This window comes from Cetorhinus maximus, chromosome 28 (genome assembly GCF_964194155.1).
Source record: "Cetorhinus maximus chromosome 28, sCetMax3.hap1.1, whole genome shotgun sequence".
Lineage (NCBI taxonomy): Eukaryota > Metazoa > Chordata > Chondrichthyes > Lamniformes > Cetorhinidae > Cetorhinus > Cetorhinus maximus.
The window spans coordinates 18,028,676-18,050,151 of NC_135906.1; the positions used below are offsets into that span (position 1 = coordinate 18,028,676).

At 44.1% G+C, this 21,476-nt stretch overlaps 1 protein-coding gene across 3 annotated transcripts in view; it reads right to left on the reverse strand.

The window, feature by feature from the left end:
• Positions 1-21,476, reverse strand: part of tyk2 (tyrosine kinase 2) — an 86,836-nt gene that overhangs the window by 10,338 nt on the left and 55,022 nt on the right. For all 3 annotated transcript variants that reach the window (XM_078531306.1, XM_078531305.1, XM_078531307.1), the window contains 9 exons: positions 19,876-19,999; positions 16,350-16,542; positions 15,180-15,298; positions 12,912-13,085; positions 11,506-11,593; positions 8,334-8,461; positions 7,427-7,562; positions 2,972-3,123; positions 510-660 (listed from right to left, as the gene is read on the reverse strand). In XM_078531306.1, the coding sequence (XP_078387432.1) occupies positions 510-660; positions 2,972-3,123; positions 7,427-7,562; positions 8,334-8,461; positions 11,506-11,593; positions 12,912-13,085; positions 15,180-15,298; positions 16,350-16,542; positions 19,876-19,999 (1,265 nt within the window). The remainder of the gene's footprint in view (positions 1-509; positions 661-2,971; positions 3,124-7,426; positions 7,563-8,333; positions 8,462-11,505; positions 11,594-12,911; positions 13,086-15,179; positions 15,299-16,349; positions 16,543-19,875; positions 20,000-21,476) is intronic.

Below are 21,476 nucleotides of genomic sequence, written 5' to 3' on the forward strand. Positions count from 1 at the left end.
CAAAGGCTGATCTACATCATAGTGACACCCCCTAAATAAAGCCTTTTTTTGCAGAGTTATTAATATGCAATGACTATTTTATCCATTAACTATTTTTTCAATCGCCCATCTATTCACCCAGAAAAGACAATAATCCCACTCCAGCAGATCACAGTCTTCCTATAGGCTTTCCACCTTCAACATTATATCTGGAAAGCCATTCTGCCTGATCACGCGATTTATGTGATTAATTTCTTTAATTCAGCCATAGATTTTCCTGTGTCTGGTTGGTTTGAGCTCAGAGCAGGAAGTTAGCAGGTGTGCAATAGCTAAACCCAGCCTCTCAAACAGGAGCAGAAAGTACAGGAAACACTCAGCAAGTCAGTGCTCACTTCGCCAAACATCCCACAGACATGGGGATGGGGAGCCCCTGACTGACCAGGTGCACATTGGCCCTGGCCAAGCGGCCCACCCCAAACTCCACTAACTCAGCCACATTAAGGAAGCAGTCATAGGGCCAGGTGCCTTACTTTGCTGCTGTAGCATTGTGAGTTCCCGTAGAATTGTCCGGAAAGATGGCCGTTGGTTTGCCTCGTAGCTGTGGCATTGGCTGTTCAGGTCAGCAAGTTCCTTACAGGAGGGTTCCGGAAGTTTCCCTTTCATCTCGTAAAACCGCTCTTTCTGTTAAAAAAAAAAATCAGAAAACGGCATTTTAACACTCACAATTTATTATTCCAATCTAAAATCAGAGGCTGGTCAGGACGATTACAGATCTACCAGGTAAACATCCTTTTAACCTAATGAGCTTCAGTCTGAAATAAAAACAGAAAATACTGGAAACAGTCAGGTCTGAGCTTGGCTGCTGGGTTAAGCATCTCCTACACCCGGGAGAGGGAGGGAGTGGGGAAATTATCATTGCAGGATCTCTCCCTGACACTCTCACCTTCCAGCATCTGAGCTGAGAGTGTATAGTAAGAGGCTGACGGAGATGGGGAACCAGACAGTCCTCAGAATTAGAAACTGGTATGTGGCAAACAAAAGAGGAACTCAAAGGACAGAAATATAGAAGGAAGCAAACAGGTTTGAGCTGAAAGGCATGGACATACCTCTATCTCAGGCTGGGTGAACTTGCTGTTGGCAGCTCTCCTGCAGACTGGCTGATTTCCTGGAAGGTTTTCCACCAGGAACAAATCAGGCTCAGCCTCCGCTAACAGAACTGATGATGCAGTCAAGCACTCCAAATTTTAGGGTAAGTACGTTAACCTGGAACATTCTCCCCCACAAAAAGCTGCTGTGGGGCGGGGGGGGTGATGAGCAACTGAACATTTCACAATTTACTAGCAGAATAGACAAGGGAGAACCAATGGATGTGGTGTATTTGGATTTTCAGAAAGCCTTTGATGAAGTCCCACATAAGTGGTTAGTGTGTAAAATTAAAGCACATGGGATTGGGGGTAATATACTGGCATGGGTTGAGTAATGGTTAGAAGGCAGGAAACAGGGTAGGAATAAATGGGTCTTTTTTAGAGTGGCAGGCAGTGACTACTGGGGTGCCTCAAGGATAAGTGCTTGGGCCCCAGCTAATCACAATCTATATCAATGATTTGGATGAGGGAACCAAATGTAATACTTACAAGCTTGCTGACAACACAAAACTAGGTGGGAATGTGAACGATGAGGAGGGGGTTAAGAGGCTTGAAGGCCATTTAGACAAGTTGAGTGAGTGGGCAAATACATGGCAGATGCAGTATAATGTGAAGTTATCCACTTTGGTAGGAAAAACAGAATGGCAGAGTATTATTTAAATGGAGAATGTACATCAACATTTCCCAATCTAAGGGACCTGGGTGTCCTTGTACACCAATCACTGAAAGCAAGCATGCAGGTGCAGCAAGCAGTTAAGGAGGTAAATGGTATGTTGGAAACTAACTGGAAAATTCTATCAACTTGCTTCAAATTTCCATCCTTTCCTCGTCTTCATATAGTCCATCTCCAACTCCTCATTCTTACTTAAAGGAAACACCTTACTCTTTCGCCCTACCCACCCCTGAGACCATCCAGCAATGGTTCACAGTATGGGAGGAGACTGCAGCTTTAACCCTGACTCTTCCTGCCACTGTGTCTCAGTACACTGCTGCACTGGCCACTATTGACCAGTCATCCCACCCTTTCTATAGATGATCAACTTAGGTGAATTTTTGTACTCTTTACTTTGCTAGCTCAGATTGTGATTTACCTCCGACAGTGTTCGCGAGGTCAGATTGTGATTTACCTCTGACGGTGTTCACAAGCTCAGATTGTGATTTACCTCCGAAAGTGTTCACAAACTCAGATTGTGATTTACCTCTGACAGTGTTCACAAGCTCAGATTGTGATTTACCTCCGAAAGTGTTCACAAGCTCAGATTGTGATTTACCTCCGACAGTGTTCACAAGCTCAGATTGTGATTTACCTCCGAAAGTGTTCACAAGCTCAGATTGTGATTTACCTCCGACAGTGTTCACAAGCTCAGATTGTGATTTACCTCCGAAAGTGTTCACAAGCTCAGATTGTGATTTACCTCCGACAGTGTTCACAAGCTCAGATTGTGATTTACCTCCGAAAGTGTTCACAAGCTCAGATTGTGATTTACCTCCGACAGTGTTCACAAGCTCAGATTGTGATTTACCTCCGAAAGTGTTCACAAGCTCAGATTGTGATTTACCTCCGACAGTGTTCACAAGCTCAGATTGTGATTTATCTCCGACAGTGTTCGCGAGGTCAGATTGTGATTTACCTCCGACGGTGTTCACAAGCTCAGATTGTGATTTACCTCCGACAGTGTTCGCGAGGTCAGATTGTGATTTACCTCCGACAGTGTTCGCGAGGTCAGATTGTGATTTACCTCTGACAGTGTTCGCGAGGTCAGATTGTGATTTACCTCTGACAGTGTTCGCGAGGTCAGATTGTGATTTACCTCTGACAGTGTTCACGAGGTCAGATTGTGATTTACCTCTGACAGTGTTCGCTCCTTCAACGGAACTTCTCCATTGCAGCATATTTCCAGTACGGTTGTCCCAAAGCTCCACTTGTCAGCACCCAGACTTAACTTGTTAACATTTTGGACACACTCTGGAGCGATCCAAGGAATTCGCTCGACACGCTCTGGGAAAGCAAGGATTTTCAAAGATCAGGGTTTTATCAAACTGTTCTTCAATCCTTAAACAAACAGCTATTTAATTCTAAACATTACAAAGAGATAGTTGTGTAATGACTGGAATCTCGCAGTTATTATATTTTATATTTACACCAGTTTGTTTTTTTTTTGTCAGCTCTGTTTTCTCTCCTGGGGTCCACAACTACACCCTGTACTTATAGCACCTTTAACATAGTAAAATTGCCCAAGGCACTTCACAGGAACTTTGTCAGATAAAATTTGACACAGCCTCATAAGGAGATATCAGGACAGGATAACCAAAAGCTTGATCAAAGAGATAGGTTTTAAGGAACTATTTAAATGAGGAGGTAGAGAAGCAGAGAGATTTAGGGAGGGAATTCCAGAGCTTATTTTTTATTGGTTCATGGGATGTGGGTGTCACTGGCTATGTCAGCATATATTGCCTATCCCTTATTGCCCTGGAGAAGGTGGTGGTGAGCTGCCTTCTCAAACCGCCGCACTCCATGTGGTGCAGGTACACCTACAGTGCTGTTAGGGAGGGAATTCCAGGGTTTTGACCCAGCGACAGTGAAAGAACGGCGATATTTTTCCAAGTCAGGATGGTGAGTGGCTTGGAGGGGAGCTTGCAGGCGGTGGTGTTCCCATGTACCTGCTTCCCTTATCTTTCTAGGTGGTAGAGGTTGTGGGTTTGGAAGGTGCTGTCTAAAGAGCCTTGGTGAGTTCCTGCAGTGCACCTTGTAGATGCACAGACTGCTACTACTGTGTCGGTGGTGGGGGGAGTGAACATTTAAGGTGGTGGATGGGGTACCAATCAAGTGGGCTGCTTTGTCCTGGATGGTGCTGAGCTTCTCGAGTGTTGTGGGAGCTGCACTCATCCAGACAAGTGGGGCGTATTCCATCACACTCCTGACTTGTGCCTTGTAGATGGTGGACAGGCTTTGTGGAATCAGGAGATGAGTTAGTCTCTGCAGAATTCCCAGTCTCTGACCTGCTCTTGTAGGCACAGTATTTATATGGCTAGTCTAGTTCAGTTTCTGGTCAATGGTAAGCCCCAAGATGTTGATACGGTTGGTGGGGTGGGGTGGAATTCAGTGATGGTAATGCCATTGAATGTCATGGGATGATGGCTAGATTCTCTTTAGTTGGAGATGGTCAATGCCTGGTACTTGTGTGGCGCGAATGTTACTTGCCGCTTATCAACCCAAACCTGAACATCGTCTAGGTCTTGCTGCATACGGACACAGGCCGCTTCGGACCTCGACAGCTAAAGGCACGGCCACTAGCAGTGGAGCCATTAAAATCTAGATGATCAAGAAGCCAGAACTAGAGGAAACAGAGATCTTGAAGGGTTACAAAAACAAAAATACCTGGAAAAACTCAGCAGGTCTGGCAGCATCGGTGGAGAGGAGCACAGTTGACGTTTCGAGTCCGCATGACTATTCAAGAGAGTTCTGTTAAATAGTCATGCGGACTCGAAACGTCAACTGCGCTCCTCTCCACCGATGCTGCCAGACCTGCTGAGTTTTTCCAGGTATTTTTGTTTTTGTTTTGGATTTCCAGCATCCGCAGTTCTTTGCTTTTATGATCTTGAAGGAGAGAGAAGGTGAAGTGATGGAGGGATCTGAACACAAAGGTGAGAATTTTAAAACTGAGCTGTTGCTGAATGGATCACCCGACAGTATCTTTCCGCAGTTAACACACATCGTGCATAGGAGACGACAGTGAGTTAGGGCAAGCTGGGGAGGGACACTCAACTGTGAGTGGGGTGGCGGGGGGAGAAATCAGGGGGTCAGGACATCAAGAGGACATTGTGACGGTGAGTGGGGTGGGGGGGTGGTGAAGAAGAGGGTTGAGGAGAGATCAGGAGGGCACCTGATGGTGAGTGGAGGTTGCTCAGGGAGTGGCACTGAGGAGGTCAGGAGAGGATGTTGTGTTGGTGAGTGTCAGGAGGGGAGATGATGGAACATTGTGACTAAGAGTTGGGGGAGTGGGTTGGGGGGGGCGGAGAGAGGGACCATTGTGACAGTGAAAGAGGGGAGAGAGGGAGGGGACATCCCAGTCCAACCAAGGATACTCCAGACCTCCTGTTCCAAAAGTGGATGGGAGCAGCTGACTGGTACGCAGATGCAAAATCACTCAGCAGCGTCAGTGATTTGAGGGGTGGGTGGGGGGGGGGGTGGAATTCAATACAATACAAAAATTAGCTTAATGCTGTTCATACACACCTCCAAGTGGATGGTTATACCCTTTCCTAGCACAGCTTTTTTTTCTCAATGATACTGCAGTTCTCCTTTGAACTTTCTTCCCTTACTCCTCCTGAGTTGTACATGTATTGTCGTAGATACTTGTTACATCAAGACTCATCACAACATATTGTGGTCTGAGAGCAAAACTGTTCAACTTCTAGCTGCCTCTGCCTTCCCTCCTTCTGAAAACACCTTACCAATGTTTTACAGCAGAGGCTTTCATACCACAAGCTTCAGTCACCCGTCACCACTCTTGACTCACCTTGTTTTTTGTCCTTTAACCTTGGTGACATAAGGATCTGTGGCCCTGGCTGTCCTGGGGACTGCTCTGGCCATCTAATAATAGGAGAGATATTACTGTCCTAGGGGCAGCAGAGACGAGCAATGAGAATCAGTCCAGATATCAGCAATTTAGATGGCCAAGAAAGAATCTTGGGCTTGTTCATTGATGGAGATTAAAAATAAATAAATAAAAAGACTTGCATTTAAACAGTGCTTTTCACGATCACTGTATGTCTCAAAGGGCTTTACAGTGAATAAAGTACTTGTAAAGTGTAGTCACTGTTCTAATGTAAGATACAGAGCAGCTACTTTGTGCACAGCAAGCCCACAAACAACAATGTGATAATGACCGATAATTTTTTGTGATGTCAACTGAGGGATGAATTTTGGCCGGAACACTGGGAAGAACTCCCCTGCTCTTCTTCAAAAAATAGTACCATGGGATCTTATACATCCACCTGAAATGGCAGACAAGGCCTCAGCTTAACTTCTCATCCAAAAGACAGCACCTTTGACAGTGCAGCGCTCCCTCAGTTCTGCAGTGGAGTGTCGGCCTCTATTTTTGTGCTCTCGTCCTGGGAAGGGAATTAAACCCAGAGGCGACAGTACTACCCAGTTATAACTGCTGTCACAGCTGTCTTGGATGTTAAGTTGATAAAACCAATGTTGGCAAACCTGCTTACACAATCCAAACATCGACTTAGAGGGGCAAAAATTAGCTAAGTCAGGGGTGACAGTTGCTACAATCCCAACTGATATTAATACTGGACAAGTGGAGGAAGAGAAGGAGGTCACAGCTGAGATTGATCACACCCTCACATTTATTCAAACGTTCTTCCCAGCAGAGGTGACCAGGAGCAGAAATCCTGTCTGATTTTCCCCTCTCTGCACCACGGGTGATGAGGCCAACCTGAGGCCAACTAACTCAGCACAGACTGAGGGATCTCACCATGGGCCTTCCTCTTTTCTGCTTGGGTCAACTAATCACTGCCAGAGCCATTTGAATCACAGGGGGGGGGGGGTGCTTTAATTTATCTATGTAGCCCGCCATTATAGCCAATAGTACCTCTCCCCACAGCCTATCCTCAAGCGGCTCAAAGTCCCAAACCCAAGTGTAAAATGATTGATTCTGCTCACCAATCTCCTATTGGGGTTGCAGACAGGGAGTGAAGATCAGGTCAGTTGAAGTTAAGTGTTTTATTCAACTGAAACGTACAGGTTTAATTCAGCCCACGTTTCAAAATCATATAATAATACTCTATAATTATTTGTATTATTGATCTAGTTAAAACAGAACCAATTTGAGAAGCAGAGAACTAGAGTTGGTTCCAGCCTCATACCTTTTCAGAGATCTGGCCAAGTGGCTGGGTGGCACCACCACTGGTGCATGAGTGTTATTACACTGTGACATGTTTACATACAAACATGGATGCAGTAATTTATAACACATCTCAAGCAGCTATAACATCTTTATTAGGCGATACATAGTAGGGGCGAAGAATACCCTTCTCTCCTTTCCTGTGGCACAAAGGACATGTCAGTGCTAATCAGAAACCTGCCACCAGGAGCATTGAAGTCATAGCAGACAGTCAACAAGCTGGGGATCTGACAGGAAGGTAAGAAATGAATCATTTTTCCATGTCTGAACAGAACTTCACCTGGGAGTAAACTGGAGGCCTGGCTTTCAATATGGAGCATTGCTTCTGGCAACTGAAATTTTCCATGCCCCTAGCCCCAAAACAGCACAAAAGCACAGACTGACCTTCTCGAGTGAGTACAGTGAAACTGATACCGGGGTCGCTGACTTTGATGAAAGGGGTGCTTCCCTCATCTAGCCCTTTCCTCGCTACAAGTACATTCTTGCAGCAAATGTTCCCATGCACCATGTTTTTGTCCTCCTAAAAAAACAATTAGAAAATGTACATACCGGTCAAACTGTGAGAAACAACACTGGCCAAACTCAATGTCACCCTAACTCCTGCTTCAAGGCCACTGACCAATTTCCTTATTAGAATTTTTAGATGCATTTCCTAAAGTATTGAAAAAAAATCCTGCCATTTCTATCCTGAAGGCATCGATGCATTCATACCCCGTCCAGAGTCAATGCCAGTGTCCTTTATAACTTCATCTGTTCACTCATTCTTCATGCATGAACCCAGAAAGCAAGTGCTGACAGAATATTCCACCACAGGGAGTATCAAATCCATGTCTGATTTGATCCTGCCCTCACCTGCCATTCCACACAACGGCACTTTTCACTGGGGTGGGGGTGGGGGAGTGGTGAGATGTCTTTTCTCTTGATACAATTCCTCCCGAGCCTAGGATACAGAGGCCAATCGTGTCACACAAATGGGCATGCCAACAGAACACAAGAGTTTCATAGCCAGGATATTCCAGAACTATTTGCTCTGTATCAGTTGCTGCATTTTCCATAATAAGACACTGGGGGGAGCATATGTTACAATACTTACATAACAATTTACCCCACCAACCAAGAAACATCTGAAAGCTTTAACATGCATTAATTACTCTGAAGTATATTTACGTAGACAAACATGCAATACACATACGGCATTTACTTTTCTCAATTGTGTTTACACAGGGATAAAAGTAGCTATGTGTTCTAAACTACTTCACAAGGAAATGGGCCAAGATGTATTGATGCGCACCAGGTAGCTCAGTGCACTAGCAAGTTGCTGAATGACAGTTAGACTCCACTCCGGGCTCATTTTTCCCCTCTCCTTTCGCAACAAGACATCCAGCGGTCCAAATTCGACATATTCTTCCACAATTATATCTGCAAAATAAGGAGAGTGATTATTTTCCTGTGATGTGAAAGAGACAAAGAGAGAAGAAACAGGCCAGAAAATATAAAACCTGTCAATGCGCCCTTAAGTTTTGTGATTAAATTCCGCCTGAAAACTCTTCGGCAGTGAGGTTTAATTAGAACATGAGCTGTTTTTAATTCTGAGGTTTTGGTGTACCTTTCATTGCTATCTCTAATTATGTGACATCTCAAAGCACATCACAGTGAATTACTGAAGTGACTTCTTAATGTGGACATTTTATAAAGCTTCACCGAAATTGTGAAGTTTTCTTTTCTAAATTCTGTTTTGGGTCCAGCCCTATACCAGTTGTTCTGGTGACTCTGCACCCTTGCTGCACAACACAAGGAAAGAACATGGTTATGCCTGCATTGCAGAAGTAGCAAGCAAAATATACAGCTTCACAAATATATATAATGATGTGTATTCTAATTGTAGCGCTCATCAAAAAAATAGGCAGTGTTACATTTGTGCATACAAAGACTGCCACTGATTTTCATTGAGGGAGACTATGTGGTGGAATTCCATTCTCTGGATCTTTAACATTCACTTCAGCAAGTAGACAAGGTCCTGGTTTAATGCCTTGTTCTGAGCACAGAGCATAACAATGCTGCATTTCCATGCTGTGCACTGGAGCAGCAGCCTAGTTTATACAACGTAAGACTTAAACAAACAGGAAAGTGAGCTAGCAACAGAGGGAATTAAGTGCTCAACTTTTTCAGATGATTTGATTAGAAGAGGAAAAGCGTCGGCCACCTTTTAGGAACATTATGAACAAGAGTGGATCATTCATCCCTTTGAGGATGCTTTGTCATTCCATTAGATCATGGTTGACCTGTTCCTCCACCTGGCTATGTTTTATATCCCGTGATACCCTTTTCCACTAAAAATCTATCAATCTTGGTCTCAAAAACGCCATTGACCTTCAGTATTCATAGCCCTGATGTGGGGGAATTCCAGATTTCTTTTAATTTTTGCGTGAAAAAAAAATGCTTCTTGATTTCACCACTGAAAAGCCAAGGTTTATTTTTGAAATTATGTTCCTGATTCCCCCAATCAGAGGAAATAGTTTCTCTGTATCTAACCTATCAAATCATTTTAACACTTTAACCACAATGATCAGATCACCCCTCAATTTTCTATACTCAAGGGAGTGCAAGCCTAGTTTATGCAAGCCGTCCTCACTAATTAACACTCTAGGCTTTGGGGAATCTGCACTGCATCCCTTTCAAGGGAAATTAAATCCTTTGTGAGGTGCAGTGCCCAAATCTGAATGCAATGTTCCAGATGGAGTCTGACCAAGGCTCAAGGTAACTGAAGCATCACTTGCTCCCTTTTGTAATCCAGTGCCCTTGGAAAAAAAAAAGTCCAGCATTCTTATAGCCTTTTGGTTTACTTTTTGAGATTACAGCCTCAGTCACTCCTATGCCCTGACTTCACTGCACAAGCAGATCCCTGGTGCTGTTTGTCACAGGTTATCCTCTTGCAAGTTGTGACTGGCTGCTATGGTGAAGCTGTGCTTAACCTTTCCTGTCCACTAAAGGCACAACTCGTGCATTCCCTGTGGGTAAAGGGAGTTCAACATGGAAACCGGGCTACGTGTAACTACTTAAAGTTTTGGCTATGGGTCAAAAGAACCCAAAATGGAATTACTTTTTTCTTTGAAATATGGGTTGCACGCGTAGCAAAAATGTGACACTTAGAAGTGTGAAAGAATGCATAATGTGTCAGGTCTTATTTGCAGAAGATGAGAGGCTTGATGAACATTAACATTGAGCCAAGCAGCTGACATGTGATGTGCTCACTGAATGACCAGAGTGGGGTGGGGGGGGGGGGGGAAATCAGTAAACAGGGTCCAAAAATAACCAGCAAAACAGAGTAATGCGGGTTGCACCTGTAACATGATAGTCTCAGAACGGAATGTGCTTTGTAAGTATCCTCACAGTGAGCACTAAACTGTAGGGCAGGAGGGCTGGCCAAGTTTAAAAGCTGTGTTGATAAGCTTTCCATTTATTTATAGGTGTAGTACAGGCCAAAAACATTATTGCTAAAGGAAGTGGCAATTTTGCACAACATCCCTGTTCCTTTTAACACATCAAATATTTGCATCTTCTCCCTCACTCCATTCCCCCTCCAGAAACACAAATAGCTTCTATTGTCTGGATAAAAGCAGGGGGCTAAAATGTTTTTAGAACTAGAACACAAAGAGGGAGTCTCCCTTCTGGCTCAATGCACCACACAAGATTAATTGAGGCAGACACATTGTAATGGAATAAAAACAGGAAATGCTGGAAAAACTGAGCAGGTCTGGCAGCATCTGTGGAGAGAGAAACAGAATTAACATTTCAGATCTGTATGACTTCTTCAAAGGAGGAAAGAGTCATATGACTCGAAATATTAACTCTGTTTCTCTCTCCACAGATGCTGCTAGGCCTGAGTTTTCCCAGTATTTTCCATTCTTAGGTCAGATTTCCAGCATCTGCAGTATTTTGCTTTTATAACATTGTCATGGAAATTGGATAAATATTTGAAGCAGGTGATGATACAGGGAGAGCAGTGGGATTAGTTCTGGGTTGCTCTAGCTAACAGGAAAGTCCAAACACAGAGCCAAATGGCTGCCTTCTGCTTGGGCCAGTGGATGCTGCCCTTGCTGAGGGATCAAGAAGCACACTGGCCGAGGCCTGGATTTGCTGCAGCCTATGCCTGTGAATCAGCTGCTGAAAATAGATTCTGGATGACCAGCGTAAAGTAAATGCATATATTTCATCTCTTCTGCCCCCTCCAAATGGCTGCCTGCAAGAAGGGTCCTGCCTGGCCTATGCTCCATTGCTTTACCCCATGTCTACGGCACAGACTGGGAATCAAGCATTTGGGAATCCTAAGAAAGCGGTGTGAAGTGGGAGCAGAAATTCTATAACAATCCATTTCTAAGGATTAACAATCACAGAGAATCTATTAACTGTTAAGCACACGATTAAACATAGACATTTAAAAGAATTAAAAAGATTTAAATTACTTTCTGAGCCACGCACACAGACTCCATGAACGAAAGCTAGGTGAGCGTGAGATATTTGACTCATCAGACTGGCCAGCTCAAAGAACGCCTGCAAAATAAAAAGGAAAAAGCAGGTCGATCAACACATGCCAAACAAACTGCTGTGACAATGACTGCATCCACTGGAAGGTAAACTGATAGTGCATGTACAAGCTGCAAAACCAGGGCTGGACACCCACAAGAACTTGATCCTCCTCCCTGATCAATGGTAAAGCCGGCTTGAATCCAGTTTCTGCCAATTATAAAAAAAACCCCCACACATGCTGGATTATCAAAACCTCCATTATAAAACAAAGCAGGATTAACAGTAGAAACACAATCGCTTAAACTGATCAAATAGAAAGCAAGGTTATTCAGCAGATCATAGCTTTGCTCTCCTACTCCAACGCCCAGCAACATTTTAAACATCAACATTTTGGCCCCTTCCACCCCAACGAGCCAATTATTCCAAAAATACATGGCTCTTTGAATAAACTAGCAATTGAGAGATGATACTTCCTAGATGCTGACACCTGCTTTTTAAAACTGCAATGGTCCTTTCCAATTCTTAATATTTCAATATTGTTAGTCATTTAAATCTTCTGATCTGATTGATTTATTTATCTTGTCTGTCCCATTTGGGGCTCTGATCAGTAAACGTGCTGATCAATGATGGTTGCTCCTTCACATCACAAGGATAGAGGCTGTTTTACTCCTACATTTTGCATGTATTTAAACTTTATGGCTGAGTTGCTGTCCATAAAACATCGTGTTCAACCCTCTCAACAGCCCCTAACCACTGTCCTCAACATGTCAACTTCCCCCATCAGTCTTTTTTTGTCAACCCCATTGTTAAAATTCTCCTTCCCACTGAAGTAACACCTTCAATGCTGCTTCTTGTTGGGCAACCACAAGAAAGCTTAGTTAGCCATAGCTCAGTAGGGAACATTTTCACCTCTGAGGCAGAAGGTCGTGGGTTCAAGTGCCCCTCCAGGGTCTGGTGCACATCGTCTAAACTGATATGCAGTGCAGTACTGAAGGAGTGTTGCAATGTCAGAGATGCCACCTTTCAGATGAGAGGCTAACCTAAGGCCCAGCTGTCCACTCAGGTGGACTTAAAAGGTTCCATGGCAATATTCAGGGGAATTCATTGTCACATTGCTGTTTGTGGGAGCTTGCTGTATGTAAGTTGGTTGACACATTTCCTATTTACAACAGTGACTCCACTTCAAAATTACTGTATTGACTGGAAAGTGTTTTGAGGTTGTGAAAAGCATGATAGGAATGAAAGCATTTCTTGCTTTCAATCGTACATAGGTCCCAGTAGTGAGTTTGACAGATTACTGATACTGTTGTGACTTTGACAGATTCCCTTCTGTTTTTCTCACCAATGCAATGTCCCTGTGACTAGGGTCAAGCACTTTCAACACCACACGGATATCCCTTGCTTCACTGCGGCTGGGTCCACTGGAAGAGTCCATCTCTTCCTCCTCCTCAGCTTCACCTTCACAAAACCTACCAGCGTAGATATTCATCCTCGTTCCACGTCCCAGATGGTGCTCCTGCAAACAGAAAAGATCATTATTATTGTGGGTACTGTACGGGAATATTCAACGCTCAGCTAGGGTTCTGATGATATTACAGCATGCGTATTGAGCATGATGTATTGAGGCACCAATCTCTACACGTTTAAACTTTGTTCTCCAGATTCCAAGAGGTTCATGATGGACTCCAATAGGATCAGCAGGTTCAACAGAATTTTGTCCTCCTCCTTAATTCGCTTTAGCGGAAGCAGAAAATCAGCAGATGTCACCCAGGTCACTGTCGTTGGAATGTGACCTTTAAAAACAGAACTACTGAGCATTGTGCTCTGGGGCATAAATCTAACTGGGCCCAATTTAAGGGCAAGGAGGAGAAAGATTTAGGGCTTTACAAGCATGTCCGCCTTCACAGGGTGCGAAATAACATGAGCTGTGGAGGGGCTCAAAGAGGAAAGAAAGTAACCAAAAAAAAAACAGGGCCCTCCATCACATCACTCGTTTAAACTGTTTGTTACAAAGCCATAACCAATAAACAAACAACATATCACACTGACACACCCCTGACCGTTTCGACTACATCTCCCCAAGGTACCTTTCAATTGTTTTTGCAGTTAGGTCCTGGCTGGTTTCCCCCTAGCCCCCATTCCTCTAGTTGGGAAACACCTATTTCCATTGCTGCTAGCCCAACTGCATAAAGAAACCCAGTTTATTACTGTGTAAAGAAAAGCTTTCATCTGAGAGACAGTTCTCTCACCTTGGGTACCCAAGTAATAAAATTAAATTTAAGTCTATGAGCAGCCCCAGTACAATCTCGAGGCTGTGCTACTCTCAGCTGAAGTGGCAATAGGTGTATTACTGCAGGCCCAAGATCTATCAGATTAGGGAGCTGAAACCCACCAGGAGCATGATACTTATTAATCCTGATTGGTACGTGTGAATATTAGGTGAGAGCAGGATTGGGCTCAGCTGTTATGCCACCTGCAGTCAAACAGCCTGATGACCCTCAGCACCCTGGCTTGCACATTCATAACACAAACTTGGGCAAAGTTATTCAGGGCTGACTGGTTTCTACGCAGCTGTGCCTCAGCAAGGACTCGACGGCTTCAGTTGGGGAAGGCAGGAGAAAACTGGAGAGATAATAAAGGAAAATAGAATACATTTTGGAGTTACAATGAACACAAGCCATTGTTCTATTGTTTCTTGTTTAAAACAAGAAAGGAAAATACCTTTGACCACAAAACACAACAGCATTCTTTCTACTAGAGTGCGTGCAGAGACAAACCAGAAGACTTATTACTGAACACGCTGAACCAGAAGAGTCAAACCACAAACATGACAGCACTTTGTATGCAGCATTCAGGCCCTGCATTAATCTGGGGAAAGTAGTATGCAAGTGCATTCCCCTCAAACACCCTTGTCACTATTTTAATGAAACATCAAAACAAAACTCTCACAAACACCATTAAACATTGATACAGGAGCATTCCCCCAGAGCTTTGTGTTCCTTTGAAGAAACAATTTAGAGAAAGGTTTCCATTATATCTTTGGCTCTAATGAGCGGGGTATGTGTGGTGAGAAAAGACTGGAGTGACAGGCTTTTCAACATGGAAGCATCGGAGGAGAACTCAAGAGATACTGTATATACAGTTAAAGGCCGGGTCAAAGTTAACCTGTAGTATCATGTCAGTTGGACAGGGGCTGATGGCAGGATTTTTTTTTGTTTGCAGGAAGTGAACAACATTTGGAATGGACTACCAGGTCTTAGGTTAAAGAAAATTGAAAGAACTGGATGTTGCAGTGGAGAGGATGTAGGGACACTGTGGTTGGATAGGAAAAGTTGGACTGAATGGTCTTCCTCATCCATTGGTACCATGCAACTTTTAAAATTAATGGGATGTGGGGTCCACCTGTTCCCTTACAGGTCTTTGACCCACTAGGAACCGCTGTGGGATAAAGAAATTTTATTTATAAACGATTAGGACATAATTTCAGATATCCAGTAAATCTGGCCCTCGGAGTACAGGCCTGAAGGAGGAAAGGGATTAAGGCAGATAGATCTCAGACAACATGATGCATAATTACAAACACCTTTATCAATATGCAGCACAGACTCACCTGAATTATTTCCTCCTTCCTTATCTGATGGAAGCTGAGTTGGCTCAGGTTTAACTGAGCTGTGAGTGGCCGTACATCACTATCTTTTACATTCCTCGTTACCAGTAAATTGGAGAATTCTGAAAGTCAAAGTAGACCACAAGTTGCCAAGAAAATCACAAGTTTTTTTTTAAAAAGAAAGATGCTTAGTCCCTCCTTCCTCTGTTAGGCCTCCATAACCCACACACCATCTATATTCAGATAGGCAGGCAACAGGCCCCAGGCCATGGCTGATGCTATTCTGATAGCAGCAACTCGGTTGAGTGCACAGGTGCCTTTACTTATAGAGACACTAAGGTGACAACCCTCGGAGCTGGACAGGAGCCCAGAAGCAAAAAGTTATGAAGTGCGAGAGCGAAGGCGAGGTAAAGGAAGGAGAGAAGCTGGAGGGGAACCAGGAGTTCCACTGCTTTCAGAGAGAACGAGTAGGTGAAAGGGGGTAGTGAGATTGAGTAGGTCAGTAGATGAAAGGCCAAGCATGATACATGAAGGGCAGGAACTGTTGATTCAGGTTGTGAGAGACATGAAGAGCGTCTTTGAGGAATTTAAGGGTTTTCATTATCTTCATTGAAAGGCCCTAAGGAGGTCAAGAGTTAATGATTCAATTGGTGCACAACCGATGTACAGTGATAGCATGCTCAGTATGAGCTGAGTGTATGACAATGTAATCTGAGGGCCTGTGAATGGGAGCTCAGCAAGTGTAGGTGTCCAGTGAGGATAAGTGCATGTGTGCTGAAGGTAAGCAAGCTGAACTTGAGGTCTGCTGAGGAACAGCATGTGATCTAGAGGAAACTGACAGAAACAAAGTAGAACCCCCAAGAGGGGAACGGAGGGGAGAAATTAGAGAATCGAGTAACCCAAGTTAGAATTGGTCACACAGGCAGGTGTAATATGAAAGGAACTACATGGACAGACACTGCTTTGGGAGGCTGTATCATACTATCAAAGTTTTGGAGCTGTTCAAAAAAGGAAAGGATTAGAGTCACTGCAACTCCAATGCCATAGCAACCCTGGCAGTGCCCTCCCAGGTATGGTGCATGGCATGCAGAGATCATATAAAGGAAACAAGGAAAAATAAATAAATAAAAGACATTTCCAAAGAAGCTCGTCATCTCTGACAATGCTCTTTACCATGTGGAAGAGGTGGACAACACTTCTTGACCATGTAGCTCTCGTTTCCAGATTTTAGCATGCAGCCCTTCAGGTTCTCAAGCAGCTCCTTCACACTGGGGAATGATCGCTCCCATCCCTGCAGCACATAAGCATCTGGTGCCTTCCTCTCAATCTGAAACTGCTTCATGTCCTGAAAACCCCCAGAACCATACTGAAAGTGAAACAGAGTTACAGTCAGTGCTAGACAAGAAAACATACGTACAGGCTAAAAAAACATCCTTCCCCTTTCAAAGAGGAAACTGGTATTCCCCTCTTCTGAGATGCTGTCAGGCAAGCCACTCTCTGAAGATTGAAGACTGACAAGTGATATTTAGATACCATAGGAATCAAGGGATGTGGAAGGTGTAGCTGAGGTCGAAATCAACCATTATCTTATTGAATGGTAGAGCAGGTTCAAAGGTCCGAATGGCCTACTAATGCCCCTACAATAGGGAGTGTGTGTCGCTGGGGTGGTGGGGGTAGGTGCTCAGGGGAACAGGAGCATCTAAAGGGATGCAGTTTGAAAATTCTTGAATCACATGGTTGAGCATTATATTCATACCCATCATGCTTTATTTTGTACTTGTATTTTCATGGAAACACGAGTGTGACTGGCAAACAGATTACTGGCCTCTGTCAGTCCAATATTATCGCTGAGCAAGATAATTATTAACATAACTGGTTCCTTACTGCTAAGTGAAATTTTACCTGTGGATAAGAGCAAGATAAATTCAGAGAAGTCCTGATGCACAGAAAATGCTGAAACAACCCAGCAGGTTCAGTTCTGAGCTTGAAAGAGAGAAGCAACATTTTTTTAAAAAAATCATTTATAGGGTGTGGGCATCACTGCCTAGGCCAGCATTTACTGTCCATCTCTAATTGCCCATGTGAAGGTGGTGATGCGCTGCCTTCTTTAACCACTGTAGTCCGTGTGGCGTAGATACACACAGTCTGTCAGAGAGTCCAGGATTTTGACTCATTGACAGTGAAGGAACAGCGATATATTTCCAAGTCAGGGTGGTATGTGGATTGGAGAGGAACTTGCAGGTGGTCGTGTTCGAACATGTTTGCTGCCCTTGTCCTTCTAGATGGTCACAATCACGGGTTTGGTAGGTTCTGCCTATGGAGTCTTGGTGCGTTCTTGCAGTGCATCTTGTAGATGGTACACACTGCTGCTACTGTGTGTCGGTGGTGGAGGCAGTGAATGTTTGTGGATGTGGTGTCAATAAAGTGAGCTGCTGGATGGTCCTGGATGGTGTCAAGCTTCTTGAGTGTTGTGAGAGCTGCACTCACCCAGGCAAGTGGAGAGTGTACTCCTAACTTATGCCTTGTAGATGGTGGACAGGCTTTGGTCAGGTGGTGAGTTACTCGCTGCAGGATTCCCAGCCTCTGACCTGCTCTTGTAGCCGCAATATTTATATGGCCAGTCCAGTTCAGTTTCTGGTCATTGGTAACCCTCAGGATGTTGATAGTGGGCGATTCAGCAATGGTAATGCCACTGAACATCAAGAGGCAATGGTTAGATTCTCTTGTTGACGACGGTCATTGCCTGGCACATGTGTGGCATGAATGTTACTTGCCATTTGTCAGCTCAAGCCTGAATGTTGTCCAGATCTTGCTGCAATTGGACATGGACTGCTTCAGTATTTGAGGAGTCGCGAATGGTTTACATTGTGCAATCATCAGCAAACATCCCCACTTCTGACCTTCTGAAAGTCAGTGAAACGGCTGAAGATGGTTGGGCCTAGGACACTACCCTGAGGAAGGCTACAGAACTAGTGGAGCTCCTGTGAAGCTGCTGATGGTAAGACCGAGGGTGCCCTCTTTATAAGGTTATGTTACACCATACAGTGTATTACTCTGCTGCTATAGTGCAGGCGTGTGTAACTTAGTGCTTCCTTTAAACTCAAGTCATCCTTTCAAAGGCCACAAGATGTAAACTGGGTCATGTAGGGACTAATTGTTCTTAGATTGTTGGGATAATTAGAAGTCACAGGGGATTTTTATATATAATGACTTCTAAGATTAAGGAAAGTCTTTCTACTGGTTCAAAGTTATAAATGACTATATTTTGCTCTTATCCTTTGACATGCGCTACTGAGATTTGAGATTCTCTTATCTACAATGGGCAGCATTCTCTGCGTGTACAATAGAACAAGGTGCTAAGAGATTCCCATTTGTTTTCACACAAAACATGCAGCAATACCCTAGGCATGCAAACAAAATGAAGAACTTTAGTAAGAAACAGGATACTGTATAGCGATGAAGTGTCAACATTGTGTGCCAAGGCACTGTCCTATGAAAGATTTTGGCTGAGATGTGGTCACACAGCTGTACTTCCTTCCAGTGCCAGTCCTTGTTTGAGGGACTAGACAGCGAGCAAGGGAAGGGCTTTTTAAATTGCCAAAAGTGAGGAATTCAGGAACACAGCTAACAATGACCTAAAATAATGGTTAAAGGCATGAACAAAACCCTTGGGAGTCCCACTACAAAGGTTAATGAGGCCAGCTGAAAAACAATACTTTCTTCATGCGACATTCAATAGTGATCTCAATGTAGCTGAGGAAATCTTTGGGCTTTTAAGAGCCTGTCTTCCAATGTCCCGGATCCATTAATACTGTGATTTTTTTCTTTAAAAATAAGCAGCAAACATTTCATGTAACCCATTTGGAAGAGGCTCCATTTGAGATTAAAGTTAAAAGCAAGGCCATTAGTAGTAAGTGGCCCTCCTCCCATCTTCTAGTATTACAGTTTAGTAAGCACTCCTCAGCTCTACTGCTTTCAGCACAGCACTGCCACATTATTATATCATTAAACCATTAAGTGGACATATCCTTCTTGAAGAGAGTCCTTTTTCTTAAGTACTGGGATGAATTGAATTTGTTGTTTTAGCCTACGCTTGTAATTGCTTACACTTAAAGCTGTGTACATTGTGGACAAGAAAATGGAGTGAGCCACATTGCATGTTAAAATCCCATGAATTTCTACATGTGGATAGTGTGATTCTCAGCCCAAGGACCACCATTATCCTTAAATACCAGTTGTTGAGCAGATCCGAGGTGCAACAAACCAGTTGCCGACTGATATTACTGAGGAAAACTAGTTGGGTTAGAGGGAGCTGAGTTGATGACAGTGGAGATGGTCATTATTTCAGTATTTATACATGATGTCTGTCATCTGTGTACCAAGTGTGGTGCTGGGCCTGATGTGCCTCAGACCTGTCAGTGCTTCCCTTCCTCCTCACTCATACTGTCTGGCCTGCTTTTAGACGAAGGTGCTGAGCATTTCCCCAGCAAGGGTGAGAAGTAGGGAGATAAAACCTTTGAGCATTGCTGACCCTCCCTACAATCCGATCAGACACAATGTACATAGGTGCAATTATACCTGGGAAAGAGTAAAGGGGGAGGGGTGGGGAACAATTTCAACATTTACACTCCACAGCATTTCATGTTGTCACACCTACACACCCCCAAGTAGTATATAAGGTGCACCAGGGCTCACATACCTCAGACTTTTCCTTGCTAACAACAGTCATGATAATCTTATTGAAGTCTAAAGCACTCCATCGCAGCACATACAGTCCATCCTTATTCTCCTCTCGCCGAAGCTTATTAGTGACATAGTGTGGTCTGTGGGAAAAGGGAAGGATAAGGTTGAACCATAGAAGAGTTGAATTGTCCCCTCTTCTCTCCACTGTTAATCCTTTACGTCTCAGATATACAAGGGATAAAGCTACATAAGGGTTGTCAATGTCCAGTTTGCTATGTTGTCACACAGATACTCTTTTTTATTCATTCACGGGATGCTGGCTTCGCTGGCTGGGCCAGCATTTATTGCCCATCCCTAGTTGCCCTTGAGAAGGTGATGGTGAACTGCCTTCTTGAACCGCTGCAGTGCATGTGGTGTAGGTATACCCAGTTCTGTTAGGGAGGGAGTTCCAGGATTTTGACCCCATGACAGTGAAGGAACAGCGATATATTTCCAAGTCAGAATGGTGAGTTACTTGGAGGGGAACCTCCAGGTGGTGGTGTTCCCATCTATCTGCTGCCCTTGTCCTTCTAGGTGGTAGTGGTCATGGGTTTGGAAGGTGCTGTCGAAGGAGCCTTGGTGAATTCCTGCAGTGCATCTTGTAGATGGTACACACTGCTGCTACTGTGCATCGGTGGTGGAGGGAGTGAAAATTTGAGGATGTGGTGCCAATCAAGCGGGCTGCTTTGTCCTGGACAGTGTCCAGCTTCTTCAGTGTTGAGGGAGCTGTACTCATCCAGGCAAGTGAAGAGTATTCCATCGCACTCCTGACTTGTGCCTTGTAGATGGTGGACAGGCTTTGGGGAGTCAGGAGGTGAATTACTCATTGCACGATTCCTAGCCTCTGACCTAGACCAGTTCAGTTTCTGATCAATGGTAACTCGCAGGATGTTGATAGTGGGGGATTCAGTGATGGTAATGCCATTGAACATCAAGGGGTGATGGTTGGATTCTCTCTTGTTGGAGATGGTAATTGCCTGACACTTGTGTGGCATGAATGTTACTTGCCACTTGTCAGCCCAAGCCTGGATATTGTCCAGGACTTGCTGCATTTGGTCATGGACTGCTCATGTCAGTTGAATGAAAAGCCACTGCGACTGGCTGAGGGGGAGGCAGAAATCAGTTTAGGTTAGCTGTCCAGTGATTCCTGATGGGAGGTTCCTGCCTGTCAATGTTGAATGAGGTCCAGTGTTAGGCTTCACTGTGCTGCTCCCCACAATCAAAGAGCCTGATGCCGACTTGCACATGAAGAGTAACTACTGAGGCCAACCAGTACCTGTGTAACCATACCAAAGCATTTATTACTATAATGCAGCATACTGTACTATTCCATACCGTATCGTTCTGGCACCACACTGTACCCTTACAAAGCTCAAGGCCTTCATGAGAGATGGGGAGGATAAAGTTGGAGTAAACCAAATCCAAGATAAAGATCTCCAACAAGCAGTGCGGTATTTATCCACATCTATGTACACAAAAGATTACTTCCCTTTCTGTGGGTTAACTTCCATTTATTTTTGTTTTTTTTGTGATCGAGGTGGACAGTGGAACGTTTTTCCGCCCAAACTAACTATGTTC